Raw genomic sequence first — 20,834 nt, forward strand, 5'->3', positions numbered from 1 at the left:
CCACCTTCATCCTCCTTCCTCCCCAGCAGGGTCCACACAAAGTGAGATGAGGCCTTCCCCAGGAATCAGGCCCACCACATCACAGCCAAGCCTGGTAGCAGCCACTAGATAGGAGAGTATTCTGTGGTGTTAGGAAGTGAAATGCATGGAACGCTCCAATTGAAATCCTGCAGGGCCAGGAAATTCCAGTCCGTACAGTACAGACAGCAACGCCAGCCTCATTGCACCTTGGGAGCACTGCTCATTCCTGCATCTCTGGTTACACAGATGGTTTAAAATTATTCATCTTCCTGTGGGACCCATGAAATGTGCCAGATGCTTTCTCTCCAATGCCACCCTGTCTCCTTTCTCCCTTTCATCTCAAAGCTCATTGGACCTGCCGTCTGCAACTGCTGATTGGAGTTCTTCTCCTCCAATGCCATCTTAGACCCTTTCCAATCCAGCATCCTCCCTCTGTACACCACTGAAACAGTTCTCACCAGAATGTCCTCTCCCTGGCCAAGCCCAGAGCCAGTGCTCCATCCCCCTCAACCTGCCAGCCACCTTCCATGCCTTCAACCCTGCTGTTCTTCTTGGAATGGAGCGCACTTCGGGTTCTGAGCCTCTTTCCTCTCCCAGGTCCCCTACTCCCTTTCTCATCACTCTGTCAATGTTTCAGATGGAGGATCCTCTTCTTACCTGATCATCATCTTTTACAGAGGGTCCCCCAGAGCTCTTTGTTGTTGCCTCCCCTTCTCCCTTTAACCTTGTCTGCACAATATCATTCAAAACCACACGTTGACTATTTTCTTCCTGCTGACAACCCCCAAATCTTAGGGGCAGCCCTATGAACTCTCAGGGAAGACTGGGTAGGAGCAGGGAGGTGACATATAGTTTAGATGAGACCATGACTGAACACCACATCCAGTTCTGGTGTCAAAATTCAAAAATATGTTGACAAAATGCAGAGGATTCAGAGATGAGCCACAAGAATGATTCAAGATCTGGAAAACCTGTCTTATAGTGAGAGATGCAAGGAGATCACTGTATATACATTAATAAAGAGCAGGTTAAGAGGTGACTTATCACAGTCTACAAGTGCTCACAGGGGGAAAAGATTTCTGATAGTAGATGGCTCTAAATCTGCAGCTCCAGAGAACTTTCATCCCAGAGTTTTATAAGAGCTGGCTGAGGAGTGTGCTGTACCATTAATGTTGATTTTCAAAAGTCTTGAAATAGTGGAGATGTTTCAGAAGACTGGAAGAAAGTGAATGGTGTGCTAATTTCAAAAAAGATAAATGACCCATATAATTATAGGCTTGTCAGCCTGACATCAATCCTGGGCAAGATAATGGAGCAGCTGCCACAGAACTCGATTAATAACTAAAGGGGAGTAATGTAATTAATGCCAATCAGCATGGGTTTATGGAAAATAGATGCTGTCAGGGACAATGGGTCTTGAACACTGGTACACTGGGCTCTTAAGAGCCAATAAGTTCTGATCTGTCACTTTGTGTCCTCTTAATGATCCCCAGAACTACAAACCCAGCACTGATGGAGAACTCCAGTTCTGGGATCTGATTGGTGGAACTCCTGCAGTCTCAATTAGTCCCCTGCTCTATTTAAATCAAGCAGAGGAACAGGAAGTTGTCTGTACAATGAGGTTTCTCCTATTTAGGATGCCCCCACACCCCGAGCTACCTGCTCCTACTGCCTGACTCTGGTCTCTTGGTAACATGACCCTGCCTGTCTCACGACACCTGATTCTCTATCTACCCTCTGGCCTGTCTTGGACTCCGATCTCCTGGTGTACACTTAGCCTGGCCCTGATTCGTGTGGCTTCCACTAGCTCAGACCACCCACAAGCTGGTCGTGCCACAAGCTAACTTGAGATTTTCTTTGGATGAGATTACAGCTTTGGTTGAAATAGTGTTGACGTAATATATTTAGGCTTCTGTAAGGTGTTTGACTCGGTGCTACATGACATTTCAATTAAAAAACTAGAGCGATATAAAATGAATATGGCACACATTAAATGGATTAAAAACTGGCTACCTGGTATGTCTCAAAATGTTACTGCAAATGGGGAATTGTCATTGAATGGATGTGTTTCCAGTGGAGTGCCACAAGGATCAGTTCTTGCCCCTAAGCTATTTAGCATCTTTATCAGTGCTCTGGAAGAAAACTTAAAATCCTCTTGGATAAAGTTTGCAGATGAGACAAACTGGGGGAGAGGTAAATAACAAAAAGGATAAGTCACTGATTCAGAGCACTATGGATCAATTGGTAAACTGGGTGCAAGCAAACAATATGCATTTTAATATGGATAAATGTAAATGTATACATGTAGGAACAAAGAACATAGGCCACACATACAGGATGAGGGATTCTAGCCTGGGAAGCAGTTACTCTGAAAAACATTTGGGGGATGGATTGGGTGGTTAATCAGCTGAACATGAGCTCCCAATGGACGCTGTGGTCAAAAGAGCTAACGCGATCCTAGGATGTATAAACAGGGGGGTCTCCATTAGGAGTAGAGAAGTTATTTTACCTCTTGGTTTGGTACTGGTGGGACCCCTGCTGGAATAGCATGGCCAGGTTGGGTTCCCACAATCCAAACAGGCTGTTGATAATTGGAGAGGATTTTGAGAAGAGGCCCGAGAATGATTAAAGGATTAGAAAACCTGTCTTAAAGTGATTGAACTTTTTGATCAACTTGAGTTTATCTATTTAGCTTAACAAAGAGAAGGCTCAGGGGTGATTTGATCACAGTCTGTAGTTATCTACATGGGGAACAAATATTTAATAATGGGCTCTTCAGTCTAGCAGAGAAAGGCCCAACACAATCCAGTGGCTGGAAGTTGAAGCTAGACAAATTCAGACTGGAAATAGGTTGTTCATTAACAGTGAGAGTTAACATTATTAACAGTGAGAGTCATTAGCCACTGGAACCATTTACCAAGGGTCGTGGTGGATTCTCCATTGTTGACCATTTTTCAATCAAGATTGGATGTTTCTTCTAAAAGCTCTGTTCTACGAATTATTGTGGGGCAGGTCTCTGGCCTGTGTGATACAGGAGGTCAGATGAGATGATTGTAAGGGATCCTTCTGGCCTTGGAATCTATGAGCAATCTGTGTGACAAAGGCAGAACAAGATCTAATTGGTGGGAGCTGCAGCTAGAGAATTTCAGACTAGAAATAAGGGACACATTTTTAACAGTGAGGATAATTAACCACTGAACAACTCACCTAGGGGTGCGGTGGATTCTCTGTCACTTGGAATCTTTAACACTGGGATTCTCAAAGGGACATAAAGGCCTGAATTACAATGGGTATTGGGCATCTAACTTTCTGAGGATCCTTTGAAAATCCCAGTCAAAAACAAGATTGGGTGCCTCTTTCTAAGAGATCTGCTCTGGCAGATCTCTGGGTGCAGAAATTCTCTGGCCTGTGTTATAGCAGAGGTCAGACTAGATGATCACAATGGTGCCCTTGGGTTTAAAATTTATTAATTGTGCGTTTTTGCCAATTTGCCCCACTCACATCCAGTCAAACTGATGCTGGCTCATTGCTTTGGCCATGTCACTCCTCTTTTTGCATCCCTCCGTTGGTTCCACTGTATCAAACACCAACTGCTGGGCTTCACTTTCAGGGCCCTTCATGGCCGTCCCCACCTACATATCATCTCTCAGATGCTATTGATGCTGACTCTGCTCCGCCAGTGACACCAGCCCCAGGGCTCACCGTGGGGCAGAGGGGCAGCCCTGGGGCCTACCGTGGGGCAGAGGGTCAGCTCAGGAACTGTCACCCCCAAAGGGGAGATTTGGGGAGAGATTTTATCATGGACTTTTCAGTGAGCACCGAGGTGTTCAGCCTCATCGAGACACATGGGACTGACACACTCCCTGCCCCTAATGATCTAAACAGTAACCTGACATGGCCAGGCAGAGAACTCAGGACTCTGCTTGGCGGGGACACAGATGATTGGACTCAGTGAGGGCGTCTGAGCCGCCTGTGTTGAGGCGTTTGGTGGGGAGGGGCAGGAAACGGGAGGTGCCTTCCCTCCCTCTTTCCCCACTCCAACTAGCCAGCCCATAGGATCTGGGACAGGCCTGGGATGAGCGACTGGCTCTCTAACCGTCCCCAGGGCAGTGTGTTAATGGAGTGCCTTGGGTGTCTTTTCAGAGGCCAATCAACGGATGGGGGTGATTGCAGCAGGGGCCCTGCTGGCTTTGCTGCTCATCCTGCTCCTCTCGCTGCTCTGCTGCTGCTGTGTCTGTCGCAAGAAGGAGGAAGCTCAGGGGTAAGTGTCTGTGCCTTTGCCTCACCAGTGAGAGCCCAGTGCACTGCCTTCCTGGAGCCGCTGCCGTCCATCCTGGAGCTGCCGGGCTCCTTGCTGCTGGCCTTAGGCACTGACCATCCCACCAGGTCCCCCAGCTCTGATTGCTGGGGGAGAGTCTGGTCCCATGTGGTTCCATGGGACATGCTGCGGGGGCCCGCCACTGGGGCTGGGGGAAAACAGCCACTGAACCTATCCAAGGGAGCAACATGTTCTTTTCAGATGGAATCTGCCATGGCAATGTTCAGGTTTTGGATGGAAAAATTTTGGGGGAAAAATTTAAAATTTCCTTCAAGTTTTGGAAACCATCCATAGCCTGAGAACTCCCCTCCCCTGGGAGACACTATCCTAGAATATCCCCTCAGGAGGCTATCCTAGAATAATCTCCCCCCAGGAGAGAGAGCCTAGAATTTCCTCTCCCCAGCCCCTGCCCTCTCCCAGCACCCTCCAGCTCAGACTGGCAAAGGTCATGCACTCCTTACAAACTGAGCAGCAGCCAGCTTCGGGGATGGCTTAAGGTATGTCTACTCTGGAGCTGAAGGTGCCATTCCCCGCAGAGTAGCCGTGGCAGAGCTAGCAGCGGGAGGGGCAAGCTGTCCTGAGTACATACCAAGGGTCTTAGACAGGATTGCACCCGGCCAGCTAGTCCCCCCGCCCGCCGCTCATCCAGGTGTGGCTATCCTCTGCTTTTAGGGCTGGCTCGGTCAGGAAAGAGGTGGCCTAATTGGAGAGATTCCAGAGGAGAGCGACAAAAACGTTCAAATGTTTACAAAACCTGACGCAGGTGGAAAGGTTAAAAAATGGGGCATGTTTAGTAGTGAAAGAAGGAGGAGAAGGACCTTGGAGTATTGGTTGATCACAGGATGACTATGAGCCGCCAATGTGATATCGCCGTGAAAAAAGCTAATGCGGTCTCGGGATGCATTAGGCGAGGTATTTCCAGTAGAGATAAGGAGGTTTTAGTACCATTATACAAGGCACTGGTGAGACCTCACCTGGAATACGGGGTGCAGTTCTGGTCTCCCATGTTTAGGAAGGATGAATTCAAACTGGAACTGGTACAGAGAAGGGCTACTAGGATGATCCAAGGAATGGAAAACCTGCCTTATGAAAGGAGACTCAAGGAGCTTGGCTTGTTTAGCCTAACCAAAAGAAGGTTGAGGGGAGATATGATTGCTCTCTATAAATATATCAGAGGGATAAATACCGGAGAGGGAGAGGAATTCTTTAAGCTCAGTACCAATGTGGACACAAGAACAAATGAATATAAACTGGCCATCGGGAAGTTTAGACTTGAAATTAGACGAAGGTTTCTAACCATCAGAGGAGTGAAGTTTTGGAATAGCCTTCCAAGGGAAGCAGTGGGGGCAAAAGATCTATCTGGCTTTAAGGTTAAACTCGATAAGTTTATGGAGGAGATGGTATGATGGGATAATATGATTTTGGCAATTAATTGATCTTTAAATATTCATGGTAAATAGGCCCAATGGCCTGTGATGGGATGTTAGATGGGGTGGGATCTGAGTTACTACAGAGAATTCTTTCCTGGGTATCTGGCTGTTGAATCTTGCCCATATGCTCAGGGTTCAGCTGATTGCCATATTTGGGGTTGGGAAGGAATTTTCCTCCAGGGCAGATTGGAAGAGGTCCTGGGGTTTTTCACCTTCCTCTGTAGCATGGGGCACGGGTCACTTGCTGGAGGATTCTCTGAAGTCTTTAAACCACGATTTGAGGACTTCAATAGCTAAGACATAGGTGAGAGGTTTATCGCAGGAGTGGGTCGGTGAGAATCTGTGGCCTGCATTGTGCAGGAGGTCAGACTAGATGATCATAATGGTCCCTTCTGACCTTAATATCTATGAATCTAAGAAGACTGATGTTGGGAGGCTGACAACAGTCTTCAAACGTGTTAAGGGCTGCTATACAGAGGATGATGATTGATTGTTGTCTGTCCCCTGACGGCAGGACAAGAAGTAATGGGCTTCATCTGCAGTGAGGGAGATTTAGGTTCAATATTAGGAAATCTTGTCTAACTAAAGGGATAGTTCAGCTCTTGAGCAGGTTCCCAAGGGAGGGTGTGGAATCCCGTCATTGGAGGATTTTAAGACCAGCTTGGACAAACACCCGTCAGGGATGGTCTAGGGTTATTTGGTCTTGCCTCAGCCCTTGTTGCCTCTGTGTCCTTGGGGAGCAGCTGCTGGGCCAGCTGTACTCATGGCCCCATTAGCAAGCACCCTGATACCTCTCCTTGTGCAGCAGGCTTGTGCCCCACAGTGCCAGACTCTGACAGGCAAGTTTAAATCCCCACCCTGAACATCACCTCCCTGCAGGGTCACCATTTATCTTGCTGCCTGAAAAGGAAAAGTGGCAAAGAGCCAGTCCTGCTGGAGTGCAGTCTGGGAGCCTGCCCAGCCACCATGTCCTCACTGCTGTACTGAGGTATCTGTGCCCCTGAGTGGGGGGCAGGTCCTGAGCCCCCTCCTCTACTGCCCTGGCCCCTGGGATCTCCAGTGGAAAACGCTGCACTCAGCATGGCCGTAGCAATGCTGTGTGCACATGACCTCAGCCTCTGCTCCTCCCACCATCCCCTGGATGGCTCATAATCCTTTCCAGCATGGGCCCAGCCATGCACTGTGTACTGCCAATCAGCCTCTTGCCCCTGACCCCAAGGGGAAGCCTGACCCCCTTATGCCTGCAGGAGCTCAATGGATATTCCAGCCACTGAGGTTGGTGGGTTCAGCATTCAGGCCAGGCTCTGCCAGAGGTCGGGCTGCAACCAGAGCCCCGTGTGCCTGTGTTACCCTTCAGTCTCTAGTCACAGCTCTTAGCTCAGTCTCTCATTTTATTTACACAGTAGATCATCGAGCAATTCTTACTGCCACTCTGGATACACATGTAGCACCCACCCTGGGCGTGTGCTGCTCAGTGTACACCAGACAGGCAGAAACACGGGAGAAACAGCATGTGTCCGACTGTTAAAGAGCATGTTCAGAGATGGATGGTCTTGTGGTCAAAGCGCAGCACTGGGGATCAGGGGTTGTGGGGGCTAAGCCTGCGCTCAGCACTTACTCTGTGACCTTAGACGGGTCTCATCCAGTGTTGTAGTGGTTAAAAAAAAAAAGGTGAGTAAATGAACCTAAACTAAACTCCACTTTCCAAGAAAGAGAAGTGGATAAACTGTTTACCCTCGTCTATGCTACCGGTCTCATCGCTGCTCTGTGTCTCAGCAGACTGGGGGAAAGTCCCTGCAGGGACATGGTACGGCACCATGCAATAGTGGTTGTAAAGTGCTTTGAGATCCTCCCTCTACAAGTGCTCTCAGCCTCTGGCTCATGCCCCTAGGCCAAGGGGGCATTTGGGGGCAGGAAGAGGAAAATGCAGCATTAACCAGACCAAGGTGTTTCCCGACATGTTGGAAATGGCGCCTTGCCCATCATCCAAGGAACCAAGGAGGTGAGTGTGCCCTTGCCTTAGATCTCCCACAAAGCAGCCACCTGTAGAGGGCACAGAACCCTATCAATGAGAAATCTACATGATGGGGACTGCGCTGCATGATTGCCAAATGCTGGGAGATCAGTCAAGAGGCCCATTCACACAGGGAGAAGAGAACTGGCATAGGAGCTCATTAATCTGGCGGACAAGGAAGAATGGGCTCCGATGGCTGGGAGCTAATGCTAGGCAAATTCAGAATAGAAACACGGCACCGATTTTTAACAGTGAGGGGAAGTAGCCATTGGAACAATTTATCCAAGGACATGGGGGATTGCCTATAACTGGGAGCCCTTCAGTCAGGACTGGGGGTCTCTTTCTAAAGATCTGCTCTGGCTCAACTAGAAGTTATTGGGCTAGACGCAGGAATCCCTGGGTGGGTTCTCTGCCCTGTAAACCCAGGAGGTCAGACTAGATCAGGATGGGCACTTATGGCCTTGGAATCTGTGAATCCATAACAAAAATCCAACTTGAATGGGAGCACTTTTGCTCAGCCAGGACCCTAGCCCCTCACCCCTCCTCCTCATTCCATTCTGCTCAGATGGGTCTCTCGCCCCCCTACCTCTCTCCTCCCCTCTGCTGCTCAGCCAGGGCCCCCACTTGTTGCACTCCCACCCATTTCTACAGTAATGCTGGTTAAAATCAATGTAAAAAGTTTCACAGCAAGGGAGTGCATTTTCCCTCATTCTCTGCAATGAGTGAACTACTTTTGCAGACACTTTCCAAACATTTTCGACCTCAGACACAGACCTGGAAATTTCAACCAAAAAGGTGAAGATTTCTGAAAACTCTGGGTAATTGCAAACAGGTTTTTAGTAATGGCCACTCTTAGCAGCCTTCAATCCCCTGGCTTGGACCTAACCCCCAGGGCTTTGCCATCTGCCAGTGCAGCTGTCCTCCAGTGCAGGGTGACGGGGGGGTGCAGCCACTTCTGGGCAGAAAGTCCATCTAACAATGCACTGCAAAGAGGCCCTGGAGTCAGGGAAAGCACTGTCAAGCGGAAGCTCAGGGAAATGTAGATTGGAAGAACATAGTTACTGCCATAGAATTGGACAAGACACCAGGGTCAAACTTGTGCTGTTACAAAGGCCATGAAATCTTTGATGCCCACAAGGGATCAGGTCTGAACCTCCCCAGCTGGCATAGCAGCAGAGTGACGCTGATGTGGAGAAAAGTGTACGACCTGTGGAGTAACTGGTCCCATTACGCCCTCAGCTTCCCCAGGTCTTCCTGACTAAGTACTGGCCTCCTGACTTGATAGCTGCCCCAGTACCACCCACGTGGGCAGATGGGCTCAGCCTTGGGCACCTCGCCCCAGCGCTGCTCATGCGTCTACTGCCAAACTGTTCTTTTCTCCCCAAGCCGGGAATCACACCTGCTGGCTGCTGTGCCCAGAAGGTGACTGCAAGGCTGCGTGAAAGTGAAAAGGAAACAGATGCCACTGGGACTGGGACCAAACAGCTCACTGAGAGAAAAATTAAAAGAGGGTCAAAATGTCTGGCTGTTTGGGGGAAATGGACATGTTGGGTAGCTCAGTAGAGGACTGGCCCACTTGTAGCGAGAGACTGCAATGGCCTATATGTGATGACAGGGCATGGGCAGTCATGCCTAATGGCTAGAGCAGGAATCATGCCTGGTGGTTGCAGCAGGAGTTCAGAGCCAGGAACCAGAGTCAAGGGTCAGAGCTGGAGTCAGAAACCAGAGTCAAGCTGGGGTCAGAGCTGGAGCCAGGAGGAAGCAGGGCTGGAACAGAGTGGAGCAGGACAAGAATAAGGCTGGAGCAAGGCTAGGAACAAGGCAGACACAGGAGCAATCGCAGCTGCAGAGTTAATTGATGACCAGTCAGCAACCTGCTGCTGCTGAGTTCAGAAGCAGGTCTACTGGTTCCCTCCTGCCAATCAAGCAGGCTGGTCAATCAGACTGTCCTACCACAGCCCAGCTGGCTAGTCCTCAGGCTCAGCTAAAGAATATCACTCCTGATGGTATCCTCCTCTCAAGGAGTCCTTCCAAGGGCCCTCTGCCCAGGCTTCTCTGGATGAACTCAGCGGAGGTCCCACAGTAGATCTGGTCTTTGGATATTCTCTACTAGCTCGCATCGTCAGGACCATTGCATTCCCAATCCACTAAGTAATGAAGCTTACCCTGCCCTCTCTGGGAGTCCAGAATCTGTTGGACTAGGTGTTCCTTTTGTCCTGGTACTGTTATGGGTGGCAGTGGCATGTGGACCAACCAGGAAATGGGTTTTGCACATAAGGTTTTAGGAGGGAGAGGTGGAATACTGGGTGGGTTTTCATTGACTCCAGTAGTTGCAGTTTGAATGTCACTGGGTTGATTTTCTCCAAGATCTTGAATGGACCTATGTATTGGCAGTCTAACTTGACTGACAGTCATGTTAACCTGAGGATTCTGGTTGACAGCCAGACCCTGTCCCTGGTGGCCCTGACTGGCATAGCACTTGTAGGTCTCTGGCAGCTTCCAGCTGCTCCCTGAGCTCCTGCTGATGAGTGACTAGATCTGCCACTGCAGGGACCAAGGAAACTATGGGTAATGCTGGGTGGAAACATGGGTGGAAGCCAAAGTTGGTGTAGAACAGTCTGTGTTGGGTAGAGGTATGGCCCAACTTGTTATAGGCAAATTCTACAAAAGGCAGCAGGGAGACCCAGTCATCCTGTTGACAATTTAGGAAGCAACAGCGGTACTCGTAGCAGTGTTAGGCACCTGCAACCCAGGCAATCGCAGAAGGTCCCAAAGCAGCTGGAGAGCCCCCTGAAAGCACGGTCCAGTCCATGAGGACCTTCCATTGGCCTGCTTGACAGCTGCTCCATCCTGCTCCCCAATGGGGGCTCTGATTGAAGGACAGCCCCGCTACCTGGCTCTAGCTCCGCTCCTGGTGGCTCCAGCACCTGCACTCCCCTTCTCAGTCCCAGCTACAGCAGTTCCCATGCTGACCCGCCTCTGCGTGCTCCACCCAATCTCCCCGCTGGGTGAGGGAAAGGGACTGCCTGGCAGCCAGGGAGCACAAGGGCCAGAGCTAAGAGGAGCCCAGGGCCAGCTGGAGCCAGGTAGCAGGGCCACCTTTACAGCAGAGCCCCCAATGGGAACAGGAAGGAACAGCTGATTCCTGGTGGGCCAAACAAAAGGCCTTTGCCGGTGGCTATGGTACCTGTGCTCCCCTGCCAGATGGCCCCTTTCCCTCCCCTGCAGGGCATTCTCTGAGCCAGCAGGTGCCAGTGCTGGACTCAGGAAGGAGTGGGGGATGCTCAGAGGTGGGTCAGTGCAGGAAACTTGCAGTCCAGAACTGGGCAGGGGAGTGCAGGGGCTGGAGGGGCTGGGAGGTTGAGGTGTACTCAGAGGTGGAGTCAGAGCTGAGTAGCAGAGCTGCCTGGACATTGGAGACCCCAGCTGGAGGCACAGGGAAAGGATGGGCTCTAGGGGGAGTCACTCCCTGCTTCCCCAGACCTCACCCAGCTCCGCCACTACTCCCATCTTCCTCCCACTCCCAAGTAGGGGCCCCAGAATTGAGCTTTTCAGGGGACACCTATGGGACAAATGCCAAAACTGGGAGGTACTGCTCTGGGATCTGATTTACCCATTCTGTCTGTCCACAGTGTGTGGATGGTATGCTGATGAGATAAGAAGTGCTATGCTTAGGAGCTTAAAAAACTCATGCCAGAAGTGCGCAATAAATCGCCTTGATCTGACACAATGGCAGTTGGAAGTCCATGGAGCCAGAAGACATGTTCTAGAAGAGGTGGACTGTCTCTGAGGTGGTTGGTACTGTGCAGGAAGGAACAAAAAGTGCTGATCAACCACTGTGCACTACTGAGAACGAGGCAGATCCATAGGGAAGTCCAGAGACACGGTGGACCAGGGCTAGGACAGGTTGGGCAGTGGCTGGAGAAGGCTGAGTGGCTTCACATGTGTGTTTCTGATTCAGGAGCAAAGGTCACAAAAGCTAATGTATTTCTTGACAAAGTGCTTACCCAGCCACCAGAAGGTCCATAAAACTAAGCTCCACGTTTTAGTTTGGCAAAAGTGACCATTGAGAGGTGCATTGTGGCAGAGTTTCTGGACTTTGCGTCAAGGTAGACCATCAGGGACATAAATGTGTTCCCCATGGTAGAGGAAATCTGAGCCGGGCTGAGTATTTGCATTGTCCAAAGCCTGGTCGATCTGGGTAACAAATGGGTCATGAGGCAGCCGGGACCAAATGATGGACATTAGGCTCTCTCCAGTGTTCCATTGACAAAATGTGTTGGTTTAAGGACTCAGAAGAGGTTCTGTGTGAGATCTGATGTAATCATCTTTGAGGGACAAGGCATTCACCTTTCCATTTCTAGCACCTGGGCAGTAAGTCATGACAAACTCAAATTGGGCAAAAAATAGTGACCAACAGATCTGACACTGATTTACATTTTGAGCCATACGGAAATATTCCAAGTGCTTGTGGTCAGTAGGGACCTGAACCAGGCTCCTTCCAGGAGGTGGCGCCACTCTTCAATGGTTGCCTTGATCACCAGTAGCTTCTTATCCCAAATGTTGTAGTTCCTTTCTGCCAGGGTTAACTTTTGTGAATAAAAGGCATGTGGGTGGAGCTGATTGTGTGACCCATTTGTTGCTACAGTACTACTCCAATGGTGAAATTTGATATATTGGCCTCCAGAGTAAATGGCTGGGTGGGATCTGTATGGACAAAGATGGGAGCCATGGTAAAAGCTCTCTTTAGTTGGTCAAAGGTGAATTGAGCCTCAGGAGACCAGACAAATCATTCTCCCTTCTGGAAGAGCACCCTCATAGGGGCTACCAGGTGGGAAAAACCCTTGAAAAAATGCTGGCAAAACTGAGGAACCGTTATACCCATTGCACATCCCTCGGAGCTGCCCACTTGGAGATGGCAGATACCTTACATGAATCCATAGTCAGCCCTTTGGGGAAAATGGTGTACCCTAAGAACTTGATTGTGCTCTTGTCAAATTCAAACTTCTCTAGTTAAGCATAAAGGTGGTTCTGGTGGAGCCCTTCCAAGACCCAGGTCACATATTGGTCACGAAGGACTTGAGTCTCAGAGAAGATATCATCAAGGTAGATCACAACGATCTGGTCCAAGATGTCTCTAAAAATATCTTTGATTAAATGTTGGAACATCATTGGGGCAATGCACAATCCAAAGGGCATTACCAAGTACTCAAAGTGTGCGTACTGGGCATGGAAGGCAGTCTTCCACTCATCCTATTCCCAAATACGGACAAGGTTATAAGCTCCATAGAGGTCCAGATTGGTAAAGATCTTAGCAGAGTGAACTGTCTCAAGAGCAGTAAAAGGGTATCGATTCCAGATGGTTACCTTATTCAAGGCTCGATAGTCCACGCAGTAGAGGCTCCAGAATTGACTAGTGCTTCTTGACTGGCCAGCATGGCAGGGTGCCATAGTCAAAGTGGAAGCTGGAAGGGTGTTGGCTGCTGGTTGGACACTGCAAACGCCCTGGTGGACAGGTGTGGGCTCTGCAAGGCCAAATGAGGGGAGGAAAACTGGCCCAGCTTAGATCCCTCTTTCAGAGCTGGGGCATTTCCTGATTGAGGTGTGGGTCAGGCCTTACATGGACAGGATGAAGCAAAATGCTCAGGTTGTCCAACAAACAGACAGAGGTCTTCTGTCCGGCATTGAGCCTACTCCCCTTTGGAGAGGTGGGTCTGGGCCATATCAACCTGCATGGGTTTGGACTGCAGTGTGGGCACGTGAGACTGACTGGTCAGGGCCATCAAAATTGGCATGGCTCAGAGTATCATCTACCTTTCTTGGTGGCATTTGGGTTAGGTGGTTTTTAACTTTAATGCACAGATCAATAAAAGCGACTAGGCCAGCCATAGGCTTTATCCTGCTGCTGTGAGGGAGCAAAGAGGGAACTAGCAGCTCCTTTCCAACTGAAATAGCTGTGGAAAAAATCTCCCTGCAGTGTGGCTGCATCTCATACTGTCGACTGCTACAGGAAGCTTCCATTTGGCAGTAGTGCCAATTAAATTCCAAAGCCGTACATCTGGTTTGGAGAACGTGTGGTCTGCATCTAATTATTGTGCAGATAAAAGAAGCCACTTCACAAACACAGACTCATTGTCAGAAGTATTTCTTGGGAAAAGTCTCAAAATAGTTTTCTTCGTCCATAGTTTGTTGGGCTCGCTGGCTCTTTGTGGCTGTGCTGGCACATTGCAGGATGGGGTTAGCTCTGGAAAGCATTGCCGGCTGCTTCCCCAGTGCAGAGCTCGAGGAGGGACTGGCAGCACCCCTGCTAGCAGCAGTGGAATGGCAGAATCTCTTCACAGTGAGTGGGGCCAGTTCAGGTTGTGGCTAATTCTAAACTTTGGCAGGTTTGCCCCATGTTCTGTGCAAAATCCTAGATCAGTGGGGTCCCCAAACTTTTTATCTTGTGCCCCTCCTTACCTCTGTCCATCTCCCACTGCCCTGCCAGCCAGGAGCTGGGGACTCAGACAGGAGTAAGGGGGCCCAGCCTGGGGGCAGGAGCAGCTGAGGCTGGTAGCCAGGGCCCCAGGCACAGGGCCGGCAGATGCAGCCAAGAGCAGAGCCCTGGGCACAGGGCCAAGAGCAGAGCCCCAACGTGGGGCTGGCAGCCATGAGCAGATCCTCAAGTGTGGGGTCGGCAGCCGGGGTGCAGCGCCAGCAGCCAATCCCCGGGACCAGGGCCAGGAGCGGAGCTGAGTGGCGCTCTCTCCCCACCCTCTGTGGGGGCTGGCCCAGGCCCCAACCACACCCCCCCCAAACATTCCTCCTTGCCTCCAAGAGGCACGCTCCACAGACTGGGGACCTCTGTCCTAGATGAATATGGAGTGTCACTGTTTAGCACCCTCTAGTGACAGCATGGTAGCATGACAACATATCACAAGGCAATCAACTGTGGGAGGGCTAGAGGGAACTCTAGTGAGCACACAGCCTGTCTTCTGTGCTTCCCTTTCTAGGTGTCTCCTTGACTCTTCAGCCTATTCACATCACAGCATTATTATGGTTATTTCTTTATACTCCCTTAGCACCTGGAAGTCCCAGCCATGGAGCAGGGCTAGGTGCAGTACAAACGTAGAACTAACTGAACTACCTATAGCCATGCTAGAGAACACTAGCCAAGGCCTGTTTTGTTTAAACCCAGTTGCGGGAGCCACGCAACAAGGCTGCATCAGGCAGAAAAAACAGCAACTAACCTTCCCATAACTGTTGTTCTTCAAGGTGTGTTGCACATTCCACTGTAGGTCTGTGCATGCCTTGAGCACAGCCATCAGAAATTTTTCCCTCAGTGGTACCCATTGGGTCAGCTCTGGCGCCTTCTGGGGCCGCGCACTTATAGCCCCAGTATAACGGGCTCAACCGACCGCACACCCCTTAGTTCCTTCTTTCCGGCCAACTCCAAAAGAGGGGTAGGAGATTGGGTCGTGGAACAGACATGTGCAACAGATCTTGAAGAACAACAGTCACGGAAAGGTTAGTAACTATTTTTTCTTCTTCGAGTGATTGTACATGTCCATTCCACGGTAGGTGACTCCCAAGCAGTAGCATAGGAGGTGGGATCAAAGTTCATGGACATGCTGACTGTAAAACAGCTTGACTGAAACTGGCATCATCCCTAGCTTGTTGAGTAATGGCGTAATGAATAGAAAACTTATGAACCAATGACCAAATTGCGGTTCTGCAAATGTCCTGGATAGGGGCCTGCGTCAGGAATGCTGCTGCTGATGCTTGTGCCCTTGTGGAGTGGGCAGTCAGGATAGCTGGTGGCAGACCATCCACCTGCTCGTAACGTGTGAATGCACAATGAGATCCGAGATGAAATTGTCTCAGCAGAGACGGGAAGGCCTTTCATCCTGTCAGCTACCACTACAAAGAGTTGGGTGGATCTACGGAACAGCTTGGTCCTCTCTATGTAGAACACTGGGGCACATCTAATGTCCAGAATGTGAAGATGTTGCTCCTCCCTATTCGTGTGTGGCTTTGGGTAGAAAACTGGCAGGAAGATTGCCTGATTACTATGAAATGGAGAAAACACCTTTGGAAGGAAGGCAGGGTGAGGATGCAGCTGCACCTTACCCTTAAAGAAGACCGTGCATGGGGGTTCCAACATGAGGGTGTGGATCTCCGAGACCCCTTCTGGCCGAAGTAATGGCCACCAAGAAGGCCACCTTCCATGAAAGGTATGACAATGGGCACATTGCCAGCAGCTCAAATGTGGGACCCATACATTTTGATAAGACCATGGAGGGACAGGTTCTCGTATTTGGGGGTATAGTCTTTCTAGGCCCTTGAGGAAGTGGATGGGCTTCTCATGTGAAAAAACGGACCGATTATCCACCGGGGGATGGAATGCTGAAATCGCTGCAGGGTTGACCTTAATTGATGAAATCACTAAACCCTGCTGTTTCAGGGATAACAAATACTCAAGAACACCCTGCAGAGATGACTGCGTGGGTGAGACTCTGCACTGGGAAGCCCATTTCATTTGGAGAGGTATGTAGCCCTGGTTGAGGGATTCCTGCTACCTAATAAGACTTGGCGAACCTGCTCCAAGCAGGCCAGCTCTGCATTATTTAGCCATGGAACTCCCAGGCCATCAGGTGGAGGGTGCCGAGATTTGGATGGAGCAGTCAGCTGTGGTCCTGGAAGATCAGGTCTTAAAGTAGAGGTAGTAAAATCAGTCACTATGGAAAGGCCTAGCAGTGTGGCAAGCCAGAGCTGATAATGCCAAGCTGGTGCTATGAGAATGACCCTCGCCTGATCCTGCTTGATTTTCAGTAGAACCTTGTGCATGAGCGGGATGGGGGAGGTTTAGATTGGATATTAGGAAAAACTTTTTCGCTATGAGGGTGGTGAAACACTGGAATGCGTTACCTAAGGAGGTGGTAGAATCTCCTTCCTTAGAGGTTTTTAAGGTCAGGCTTGACAAAGCTGGGATGATTTAACTGGGAATTGGTCCTGCTTCGAGCAGGGGGTTGGACTAGATGACCTTCTGGGGTCCCTTCCAACCCTGATATTCTGTGATTCTATGATTCTATGGGGGGAGAGCGTAGAGCAGGTGCACTGTCCATAGGAGCAAGAAGGCATCTGTGAGCGAACCTGGGCTGTGGCCACGCAGTGGTGACACTTTCTGTTGTGTCTGGTTGCGAATAGGTCTATCCGGGGAGCCCCCCGCTTCTAGAAAAAGTCCCTCATGATTTCCGGGTGAAGGGACCGCTTGAAGGACCTGCTGAGGCAATCTGCCAGCTCATTTTGTGCTCCTGGAACAAGAGAAGCCTCGAGGTGGATTGAGTGGGCTAAGCAGAACTCCCAAAAGATAATTGCTTCCTGACATAGTGGGAAGAGCGAGCCCCTCCCTGACCCAAAAGTCTCAGACAAAAGCAGACTGTTGTAATGGGTGGTCCTTGAGGTGTACTCTCAGCGACGTCATCATCTGAAGTCAGCCTCCTGGGAGGAAGGCTCTGGCCTGGGTGGAGTCAAGCACTGCACTGATAATCTCTATCCTCTGCACTAGAGTGAGAATAGACTTCTGTGCATGTATTAACAGGCCCAGGGCCTGGAAAGTCAACTGAATGAGATGGATGCTGGTCTCTACTTGAGCCCTGAACCTGTCTTTGACTAGCCAGTCATCCAGATACGGGTAGACTTGCACCCTCCATCTTCTCAGGAAGGCCACCACTACACCATGCAGTTTGTGAACCCCCAGGGGGCCCCAACAGGCTGAACAGGAGTACCGTGAATTAGTAATGCACTGGGTTCACAATGAACCTGAGGAACCTTAGAAATATCGAATGTGAAAGTAGGTGTCTCTTATATTGAGGGTGGTGTACCAGTCCCCAGGATCCAGGGAAGGAATAATGGAAGCCAGGGAGACCACAAGGAAATTCAGTTTCTTGAGGTAGCTGTTGAGCAGGCGCAGTTTAGAATAGGTCTGAGACTACTCTTGGCTTTTGGAATTAGGAAATAGCAGGAATAAAACCCCTCCCCTATTAAATCCTATTAACATGTTCCACGGCTTCCCACCTAGAGGAGAGCTTGCACCTCCTGGACTAGAAGTTGCTTGTGAGAGATGGGAAGGGAGAGTGGGGGTGGATAAAAATAAATTGGAGTGTATAACCCGCTTCCACTGTGCTCAGCATCTAGTGGTCTGTGGTGATATGGGACCACACCATGATGAAGTGGGACAGGTGGTCCAAAAATAAAGGGGAAACAGGATCCGGCAACACAGGAACTGGTATAATGTCCACGAGCGTCCCATCAAAAGGTCTGCTCAGAGCCCCCTGGATGTCTGGGCGGGACAGATGTTGCCGCTGAGGTAGACGGGTGGTTGTCGGTGTCTAAAACCCCTGCTCCCTTTCCTTTGCAGGTTGTGACGGGACAGTGCGGTGGAGAAACAGGTGGGCTCCTGAGGCCTGTAGTACTTCCTCAAAGTCATTGGGGTATACAATCCCAGGGACTTGAGGGTCACTCTGGAGTCCTTCAGCCCATGGAGCTTCACATTCGTGTGCTCCAAGAGCAAAACCCCTTTGAAGGGGAGGTCCTGAAGGGTTTGCTGGACCTCAAGTAGGAGACCGGAGGACTGTAGCCGTGAGCTCCTATGCACGGCCATCGCAGAGGCCATGGACCTGGCTGCTGAATCTGCTGCATCCAGGGCAGCTTGCAAGGAGCCCTAGCTATTGACTTCCCCTCCTCCACCAGTGAGGAGAAGTCCTGCCTTGTCTCTTGGGAAAGCAAGTCTTTGAACTTCATATTGAAGTCCCACATATTGAAGTCGTATCTGCCCAGCAGCAGTCCCATGGTAGAGTAAACTTCTCTACTGAAAAGGTCCAGTTTCTTGGACTCTTTTGCTTTAGAAGTCACCCCTTGCAGGCCCTGCCTCTCCCTTTTATTGGCCACGGACAACACCAGACATCCAAGGGGGGAGAATGTATAGGAACTCATAACCTTGGGCAGGCACAAAGTACTTCTTCTTGGCCCTTTTTGAGATGGGGGTATGGAAGTCAGGAGTTTGCCAGAGGGCTTTCACTGGGTCCATAATGCCATCAGTGAGAGGTAGGGCTACTTTTCATAGGGCCGCTGCAGTCACAATGCCAACTAGGCTATGGGAGGAGTCCTTCACTACCTCCGCCTGTAAGCCTGAGTTGGAGACCACTCTCTTCAGCAGCTCCCGGCGGGCCTCGTGGTCGTCTTGAGGAGATGACATGCCTGCCCCTGACACAGTGTCATCTGAGGAGGAGAAGGCCTGCACTGGCAGAGGGCTCCGCTCCTCCTCCCCTTCTGCACCAACAGGATTCCACAGATCTGGATCCTGAAGCTCAGCACTGGCCTCGGTACCAGAGTCTGGATCAGGGGTTGCCTGATGGGATGAAGGAACCCTTCTATCGGAGGCCATTGAACATCTTGAATGGGCCCTGACATCAGGGGAAACCCCCATGAGTTCCAAAATGGCCACTGGCATAGGCCAGTGACCACTCAGCTGAGTGCTCAATAGCACTACTATGCCAGGGTCCACAACAGCTAATGCCTCAGCTCTTAGAGTGCTGTGAATAAGTGGGAATCTTAGCTTCCATTTTAAAAATATATGTTTCTAGCCCTCTGGTTTGAGGTCTTCCTGGGGAGATGCACCCAATGAGTAGTGATGGGAAACTGCACCTCTACTGCTGGACCCATCACTTATGGAGTCCCACAAGGATCAATTCTCATTCTGTTCCTTTTCAATATCAGCATGCAACCGCTAGGTGAAACTGGTCAGACAACATGGACTCAAGGGCCAGCAACATGCAGATGACAGACAGCTCTACCTCTCCTTTGCCACACACAACTACACCACTATCACCAAGATGGCCCAATGCTTGGCTGAGATCCCCTTTTGGAAGAAGAACAGCAGGTTGAAGGTGAATCTGAATGAGACAGAGGTGATGCTGGTGGGCTGAGGGAAGCATTCTGAAGAGCTTGCAGCTACAGTGTAGTCTCTGTTATTTGAAGATACACAGCCACAATTGGTCAATTCAGTCCATACTCTCTGATGCTGAGCTCTCACATAGCTGCACCCACAAGTAAAGCTTTCTATCATCTCCACTTGGCTACGAAACTCCATCCCATTCTGGCGGACGAAGACCTGGCCTCAGTTATTCATGTCTTCGTCGCCTCTCGGCTGGACTACAGCAACGGGCTATACCAGGGCATGAAGCCTTCAGCACTTGAGAAACTCCAGGTAGTTCAGGACACTGCACTCCTTAGCAACACAGGCTTCTGGGAGAACATCAAACCTGTCATTGCCTTCCTACACTGGCTCCCCAGAGAATTTCAGATCCAGTTCAGGATCCCAGTCCTTATTTTCAAAGGGACCAGGGTTTCTAAAAGATCATGTAAAGCTCTGGGACAAAGACCATGGTCAACAACTCTACTCCTCTGATATACTCTCAACAATATGAGTAAAGCTTGTCTGTGTGGGGGCCAGGACCTTCTCTGGGGTCAAGTCAAGACTCTGGAATGAACTCCCTGAGTGTGATGGGATGGATTAGGCCCTGAGGCCTCTGGCTGGAGGCCTTGTGGCCCTGCCACATCTTGCCCCAGGAAAGAGCAGTAGAGAGGTCATCCAAGCTTCCTAGAGTGGCTGTGTGGGAAGCAGCCAGTCAGGGCCCAGCATGCTAGTATAAGGGTATGTCTACACTACGAAATTAGGTCGAATTTATAGAAGTTGTTTTTTTAGAAATCGGTTTTATATATTCAAGTGTGTGTGTCCCCACAGAAAATGCTCTAAGTGCATTAAGTGAATTAACTCGGTGGAGCGCTTCCACAGTACCGAGGCTAGAGTCGACTTCTGGAGTGTTGCACTGTGGGTAGCTATCCCACAGTTCCCACAGTCTCCGCTGCCCATTGGAATTCTGGGTTGAGATCCCAATGCCTGATGGGGCTAAAACATTGCTGCGGGTGGTTCTGGGTACATATCGTCAGGCCCCGTTCCCTCCCTCCCTCCATGAAAGCAAGGGCAGACAATCGTTTCGCGCCTTTTTTC

General features: G+C 50.2%; 1 protein-coding gene across 2 annotated transcripts in view; it reads left to right on the plus strand.

Annotated features, from left to right (window-relative positions):
* The window catches only part of SCARF2 (scavenger receptor class F member 2), a 105,267-nt gene that overhangs the window by 47,563 nt on the left and 36,870 nt on the right, over positions 1-20,834 (plus strand). For both annotated transcript variants that reach the window (XM_073313044.2, XM_073313045.2), the window contains exon 8: positions 4,165-4,282. In XM_073313044.2, coding sequence (XP_073169145.1) covers positions 4,165-4,282 — 118 coding nt within the window. The remainder of the gene's footprint in view (positions 1-4,164; positions 4,283-20,834) is intronic.

This window comes from Lepidochelys kempii, chromosome 15 (assembly GCF_965140285.1).
Source record: "Lepidochelys kempii isolate rLepKem1 chromosome 15, rLepKem1.hap1, whole genome shotgun sequence".
In the NCBI taxonomy this organism is placed as follows: domain Eukaryota; kingdom Metazoa; phylum Chordata; order Testudines; family Cheloniidae; genus Lepidochelys; species Lepidochelys kempii.